At 41.2% G+C, this 8401-nt stretch overlaps 1 protein-coding gene across 1 annotated transcript in view; it reads right to left on the reverse strand.

Annotated features, from left to right (window-relative positions):
• Positions 1-7778: 7778 nt before the first annotated feature.
• Positions 7779-8401, reverse strand: part of LOC138039800 (uncharacterized) — a 4330-nt gene continuing 3707 nt past the window's right edge. The window contains exon 2 of the mRNA XM_068885644.1: positions 7779-8401. This exon is cut by the window's right edge and continues 252 nt beyond it. Coding sequence (XP_068741745.1) covers positions 7779-8401 — 623 coding nt within the window.

Below are 8401 nucleotides of genomic sequence, written 5' to 3' on the forward strand. Positions count from 1 at the left end.
GAGCATCGATCTTTTGTTATTTATAGAAGAAATACAGATGAACGATAAGGTGGTTATAATTTGCTCCAATACGCAGAATTTAAAGCAAATGATTCAATAAAAGTTTAAATCCCGCATATTGGAGCGAATTATAGCCACCTTATTGTTCATCTTTACTTCTTTTATAAATAACAAAAGATCGATGCCCAGATTTCAATGAAAAACGGCCCCCGTAGACAGAGGGTGGTCTGCCTGTGCTTTTTCCTCTTCCCGACTTACCTAGGAAGATCGAAAAGACTCTCCTCGCAGGGTAACTCGTTCGCTATGCTCACTCAAGAGAGATGCTATCAGCACTCAAAGATAAAATTTGTATCCCCAAGCGGCTATGCAATATCCTCTATTTCTTGCTAAATTTGTAATCAAAAAGATTAAGCAGATACTACTAATTCATATTTTTGTTACTTCCTTTCTTTGAGCCACTTTATTAGTTTTAAAGTATTCTATACAGTATATCTAATTATATTTTGTCTCTTACCAAGAGGGCAGAAAAAATGATTAAAGGATGCTAGCAGGCTCCAACGTTAACCTCATTCAAGAATTGGAAACAGAAGGTGAACTTATTAATGTGTATGGTGACCCAAACTAACCATTACGCGTGCACCTGCAGGCATCAAATGCAGCAATTCAGTAAATACATGTGTTCTGTGAGAGTCGCTATGGAATGGATATTTGGAAATGTCTTAAAAGATTTTGAATTCGTAGATTTCAAGAAGAATCTCAAAATGGGACTGAGTAGTGTTAGCAAAATGTACATTGTTTGCGGCCTAGATCAAAAATGCAATAACTAGCTTGTATGAAAATAAAGCATCGGAGGTTTTTGGTCTTGCTCCACCAACAGTACAATCAGTCTTTGGGTAAATGATAGGTTCGATCAATAAACACACCTTTAATAAATTTCCAACTTTTCTCAAACATTATACTGAGAACTACTAATAGAAACTGCGTTCATCACAGCGGTTACCAGTCACCGCCCATTTTTCGAAACTAAATTTGGGTGGGTTTCAATCAAATGTTTCTATGTCGAATTCGACAGGACTATTGTCATGGAAACGTTTGATTGACGCCCACCCAAATTTAGTTTCGAAAAATGAAAAAGAAGTCGTTGAGGGGCGTGTGTGACTGATAACCGTTGTAACTTGCTAAATATGTTTGTCAGAATATAATGATACCATTCATGAGTATACTCTCGTTAAAGCGCACTTTTCTCCAACTTCCTGGAAACAATATGAAAAATGTTCTCTATCGGGTTCCAAGTCCGGACTTCGGGGCGGTATTTTTTCTTAAAAGTTCTGACTGACAAAGAGACATAGCGTCCCGGGCTGCTCTACTGTTTTGAGATGGATCGCCGTCCTGAAGCCACATCATCCGACTCAATCTTTTGCCAGAATGCAAAAAAAATTATATTAAATTTTTATCAATAAAAGATGCGAAGTAACTGGCGTTCATTGCCTCGCATTTTTCACGAATTACTACTCCTTTCCCGAGATAGGAGTTAAGATATATTATTTGTTGAAATACTGCTTATCAAATGTGTCTCCGTGTATCTTCAAGGGATGGCCACTTCAGTTTCTCTAACATTAAAGCTACGTTATGCTTCATGCTTCATGTGTGAACGTTGTCATTACTGGCAAGGCGTTGTTTTGGATGAGCTCTGTTTGTTGGGATGCAAAGAATATTCCATCCATTTGGGATATTTTGGCCACGTTGGAGTGCAGTACAAGAAATATTATAAAACTTCCGGAAAGGCAGGAGTGCCTCAACTGAAAGACAGGAAATTATAAAACATGTCACATTTAACATAAATACAATTCTTTCATTTGGAAAATAAAATTCATTTCCTGGGTTGCCTAGGATTTACCACAGCAAGTTGTTATTTGTCCTTTTGGAGATAAGGGTACCATGCAGACTTGGCGTATTCTAGTTTAAACTTGAATGAGCTACAATACGGATTTGGATTTACAAAAAAGTATCAACAATAAAAGCAAGATGACACACGCTAACACCAATCCGATGTGGCCAACACATCACGCATGCACACAACCATTTCATCCGGTCAATTAGCAGCTATGGACACCTGTTTCGGCCTTTTGGGCCTCATCAGCACGGCGTGGTTAACATACCAGGCGGGTGTTTGTAGCTACGTCATGCTGATGAGGCCCAAAAGGCTGAAACAGCTGTCCATGGCGGCTAATTGACCGGGTGAAATGGTTGTGCGCATGCGTGATGTGTTGGCCACACGGGTTGGTGTTAGCGTGTGTCACCTTGCTTTTATTGTTGTGGAAGTATGTTGGAAATTTCATCTAGTTCACAAAGGATCTGTTTGGCACCTGAGGAGGTTTGTGCATTGTGAATTGACCATTTGAAATCCTGGTATACTATACTACCCAGGAATGAACGATGCACTCTATTGAGAATATGGATATTGCGAATAAATGATGTAGAGGCAATATTTAAAAGGAGTAACAGTGGTCTGAGTATGGTACCCCGTGTAACTCCTGAGGTTACATCACACACTTCAAATGTGATACCCTCCATTGTCGGTCACTTTTTGGGTTCTCTGGGTCAGAACCTCCCTCACCCAGGGTCACCCAGAGCAACAGACAACCATTATACCATAATGATATTACCCTATAAAATGCATCAGAGAAATCCAAGCAAATGCACCTCCTTGATTATTTACTACAGTTGCTGGGTGATGCAATGCTGCTATGAGTTCATGGGTTTCAACAAGAGAAAATGAGGGGACAGAGAGGGAGGCTCCCGGTCCAGCCCTTGGGATATGTCATGTCCACGAAAGTTATTTTTAGACGAGCGGAAGTCTTCCGAGACGTCCGCATGCAGGCCAACCTTGGTCCGATGTTTGAAAGAAAATAAATCGTCATCAGCCTTCCACGTGCGCCGTCATTTTCACTTTTCACTACAAACAACCGGGAAACGAGGCAAGACTGCATGCGGACGTCTCGGAAGACAGACGTACGCTAGAACAAAGACTTCCGCTCGTCTAAAAATAACTTTCGTGGACATAACATATCCTGGCCAACGCCCTGAGCCTCCCTCTCTGTCCCCTCATTTTCTCTTGGTTTCAAAGTTTCTTCGTTTGTGGAAGCCATTGGAAATTTGAGAGGATATTTTGGTTGTTTAGGTGTTCCCAAATATGATGACAAAGACTTTCCAAGTTGCATGTCAATGATATGCGTCAGTAATCACATGTAAGTGAACTGTTGTCCTTCTTAAGGTGACTGGAACCAGTTTCACTACTTTTGAGAGACCTTCTCATTACTGCGTTGCCAGTATGGCAATCCAGTCGGAAATTGGTTGGAAATTCTTTGTACGTTGTTTTAGTCTGAAATCGACGAACGACTAACATTCTTTCCCATAGTTCATTCAGTTGACACATGGTGATCACATGCACCTTTAGGGTTGCCTAGCACGTGATCAATTTCTTTCTTTCTTTCTTTCTCGAAAATGAGTATGCTAAGTCATATTTGCAAAACTTGCTCATCTGCTTTTTATTATCTTTATAACATACGTAGAATTAGGAAATATTTAAGTCGTCCAACTACCGAATCATTAGTTCATGCTTTTATAACCAGTAGAGTAGATTATTGTAATAGCCTATTATATGGCCTCCCGAATTCACATATCATGAAACTCCAACGTATACAGAATGCCGCAGCTCGGCTGGTCATAGGAGCACCAAGATTCTGTCATGTTACACCATTGCTTTTTAACCTTCATTGGCTCCCGATTAGTTACCGCATAAAGTTTAAGATTTTGCTTTTGACATTTAAGTGTTTATACGGTCTAGCTCCTAATTACCTGATTGATTTAATTTGCATCAAAAAGCAATCCAGATACTCCCTTAGGTCAAACGACTCTTTATTACTTGAGTTACCTAGCATTAAGACCCGTCCAACCCTTGGCGATCGTACATTCCAGTCAGCTGCACCTTATCTTTGGAATGCATTACCTTCAACAATTCGCAATATAAAGACATTGGACACTTTTAAGACTGCTGTTAAAACTCATTTTTTAAATTTAGCTTTTAAATAGGTTTTTCTACTCATGTCTCATTTTTAATTTAGCTTTTAAATAGGTGTATGGTTGTAGTTTTTAATAGTTTCTTATGTTTTTAGTTCACGTGACGGTTTGACATAATTTTATTTTAAAATATTGTGAAGCGCAACTGAATATATTCATATAGAGGTCTGCGCTATATAAATGTAATTATTAATTATTAATTTTGACATAACATCATGACCTTTCCCTTGATTCATAAAAGTCAGAGACTGCAGACATTTTTGTGTTTTTAAGATCGATTGTCATTAATCTTTCGATGAGAATTCGATTCAGAGTTATATATGAAAACTAGGTTATTTTTTTCTTCATCTGTCTTTTGGCATGCCTTTTACTGTTAACTCCCGGTTTTTACGGTACTTTTTGGTGCAACCGTAAAGCCAAAAAATGTTTTGATCTGGCATTAGATTAGACTAAAAAGAAGAGGAATTATGAAGCGGAAACAACATCTTTAGTCCTTCCTTAGTGTGTCAAATAAACGTTTGCTTAGTGCAACTGCAAGACATGCATGACGTCCAGGAAAATGTCCGTCAGAGCAATTTGAGGTTAGTTTTTTTGCAGACTATTTATTTGAGAAGAAGCGAGTGAACTTTACTCAAGAGCGTGTTACCTTTAAACTGAATTTATTACCAAAGCTTAAAAAACTAAAAGATCTAGACCTCAAAATGGGAAAGGACATTACAAAATAATTAAACGTGTGAACGTGTGAGCCAAAGGGCCTCTGCTGGCACGACATCTGGGTGACCCCTCAAATGGTGTTAATGAGCCCCCACTTGAAAAAATTAACTGGACCGCTGCAGTTCAATACCACCCAGTTCAGTGCCTTCTGATTTTGTGTAACACGTACCAAAGGCAACCCAGTGTACGCTTTATGGAGTGTCTAGTTATATGTAAGGGTTGTCATTACAACTCTGTATCACGTAACAGCGATGTTATGGTACCATATGAAACACCAATTATTGCTCAACAAAATGCGTCCTACATTGTGACATAATAGGTTACCATGGCAACATAAAAGCTCTCCAAATATATCCTATATTTTGTCTTTCCTCTGCTGATATCTCAAAAATGAATTGGTTGACCCCCATTTCGTATTGTAGAATAGCAATAAGCAGGCCGAGAAAGAACTTTTGACAATGTTTTAAAAAAAATTCATGGGCCCAATTCAGAGCTACCTTAATTTTTTCTACAAAGAGCTTTAATGTTGCCATGGTAACCAATTACGTCATAACAATGGGCGCATTTTGTTAAGCAATAATTGGTGTTTCTTCTGGTAATATAACATTTTTGTTACGTGTTACAGTACAGTAGTTGTGACCCTTCTAATAAGAAGGTATCCGAAAATTGGTGAAACTGGTTCCAGCCACCTAAAGAATAGAGCAAAATTTGCATTTCCCCACTCATTAAGTAGTACTCATTAGTCTAAGGACGTTGGAAACGTTGTGCTAGTAATGGAGAAAACTATGTTTAAAATGCAAGTAGGCAGGTTATTATATTAGGGCGTCCGGTTTTGCTTAGCTCTTAAAGGTTTCTTATAATATACTTCGCCTCCTTCACAAAAGGACCTTTACTACAACCTTCGTTATAATTAACAGATTGGTACTACAAGCCTCCTGTGGTTCAGTCTGTGTCAGGGTATCCAAACTAGTAGGCGGAAGGTCATGGGATCAGTTCCTGTAGGAACACTCGGATTTATTCTTCGAGCGGCATGTTTTTGTCACTAAGTACTGCCATAAATTAATCATTTAAATTCATAATAATTATGCTTATTGTTCCTTGATTGATTCTGCAAATGAAAATGAAATGTATGCAGTTAGAAGATTTGTTTTTTCAAAAGGATATGGATTGCAATGACTGACACAACGTTTGAATAAAGAAAATGACATCAGTCAGACAATACGGCCCTACAGACAGTTTAATAGGGCGCTAAATGTTATGTCATAATGGAGGGAGAAAATATGGTGAGTTTGATACGACATTGCTAAAATCTGCGAACGCTTCTCAGGTCTGACTGACCAAGTAATCTGTACGTTACACTCAACCCACAGTCCACCATCGTTAGTCCAATCCCTCCTTATTTTCCTTGACCAGCACCTTTCGGACCGTCGTTTCGTGCCGTTGTATGCTTGAAGAAGAAATAGAATTCCGGCTAGTAATCGCTTAGAATGAAAAACGTAACGTCATCTATCAAAAGTCTTCATGAATAAGGAGTCCCGAAATCCCAAGATATGTTTGCTCCAACACCTTCGATTTCCACAAACATGTTTACTGGACCTGACTTTCAATATTCTCTGTAAGCATCTCCCTTCGAAGCCCCGAAAATTGCTTTCCAACTTCTTGTTGGTTCTCCACGTCTCTGAGGCGTAGAGAAGAGTTGAACGTACGTTGGACTGGCAGATTCTGAGCTTAGTTTTGGTACTGAGAGTTGTGGACTTCCAAATGTTGTTCAGTTTCTTGAACGCCTGAGCTGCGAGACCAATTCTGGTAGACACCTCTTTGTCGATGTTGCTGTCGGATGAAATGTAGCTCCCAAGGTACTTGAAGTCTTTGACTTCCTCCAGTGGTTCGCCTTCTACCGTCACAGGTAGTCTGAACTTGTTTTTTGCCTTCATGACCTTGGTCTTTGCTGCATGAATCTTCAGCCCAAATTTCTTGGCAGTTGACGCCACCCTATCAGTCTTTTCCTGAATGTCACTGTGCGTGTGGGCTAAGAGAGCGAGATCGTCTGCGAAGTCGCTGTCCTCCAGGCGGTGAAACAATCCCCAGACCAAGCCACGGGGTTTGTCAGCAGTAGTTGTCCTCATGACGTAGTCAATTACGATGAGGAAGAGGAGCGGTGAAATGATACAGCCCTGCCGAACACCGGTCTTGACCTGAAACCACTCACTGTGTTGGCCTTCATGTCGCACACAACACAAATTGTTGGCGTACATGTCTTTGACGATGTTAATTACTTTGGGTGGAAGGCCATACAGACTCATGATGTGCCAAAGGGAAGGGTGGTGAATGCTATCGAAAGCTTTCTCGAAGTCTATGAAATTTATGTACAAAGACGAATTCCACTTAAGGGATTGCTCCACTATGTTCCTGAGCACAAAGATCTGGTCAGTACATGAGCGGCCACTCCTGAATCCGGCTTGCTCCTCTCTAAGCCGCTTGTCGACTCCCTGCCGAATCCTCTGGAGTAGGACTCTACAGAAGATCTTCCCTGGCACCGATAGGAGGTTGATTCCTCTCCAGTTACCACACATTGAGAGGTCTCCTTTCTTTGGGAGTTTCATGATGATGCCCTTCTTCCAATCGTCAGCCACCTTCTCCTCCTCCCATGCTTGGTTGAACAGTTTCACGAGCATCTGTGCACTAAGGTGCGGGTCTGCTTTGAGCATGTCCGCTGTCACACGATCCTCTCCTGGGGCCCTATTTCCTTTGGTCTGCTTGATGGCTGACGCTATCTCCTCTACTGTGATCTTTCCCTTCTTCATCTCAATTGACTGCTGAGGCTCGGCATTATCAAAGTTCAAAGTCTCTGCAGGCTAATCTCTGTTCAGCACCTCTTGGAAGTGCTCGGCCCACCTTGTCATATGTTCCTCCTTTTTGGCAAGCACATTGTCCTGCTTGTCTTTCACAACACTAGGTCTATTCGTGAAGGAGCCAGTGAGAACTTAAGCGATCTTGTACACAGTTCTTGTGTCTCGCCTATCTGCTGCGTCCTGTGCTTCCTTGCCGAGGTCCTCGACAAACCGTCTCTTGTCCTGGCGAGCACTCTTCTTCACCTCCTTATCTAAGGTCCTATATTTCTCCACTGTCTCGTCAACTGCATCAGCAGGTTGCCCAGCTGCCGCCAAAAGCTGCTGCTTCGTTGTCTTTCTCTCCTCTATCTTCTGCCAGGTGCCCTCGGAAACCCAGACTTTCCATTGCTTCTTGCGATGTCCTAGCACTTTCTCGCTGGTGGCCGAGTAGGCCTCCTTCAACTTATCGTATGACGCGTTGATATCGTCAACTGGGAGAATGTCAAGCAAGTCGAACTTATTCCTTAACTCCAAGGTGAATTGCCTACGCACTGTTTCACATCGGAGTCGCTGTGAGTCGTAGAGGGGGGAAGACCCCTTCTTGCTTGTTCTTCTCAGCTTGAGGCGGAGTTTTGCCAGCACCAAGTGATGGTCACTTCCAACGTCAGCGCCTCTCACAGCTTTCACGTCCAGCAGAGAACGTCGCCACTTTTGATTAATCATCACATGATCGATCTGGTTGATAGTTCTCTGATATGGAGAGTTCCACGTCATTT

The sequence above is a fragment of the Montipora capricornis genome, chromosome 3 (genome assembly GCF_036669925.1).
Source record: "Montipora capricornis isolate CH-2021 chromosome 3, ASM3666992v2, whole genome shotgun sequence".
In the NCBI taxonomy this organism is placed as follows: Eukaryota; Metazoa; Cnidaria; class Anthozoa; order Scleractinia; family Acroporidae; genus Montipora; species Montipora capricornis.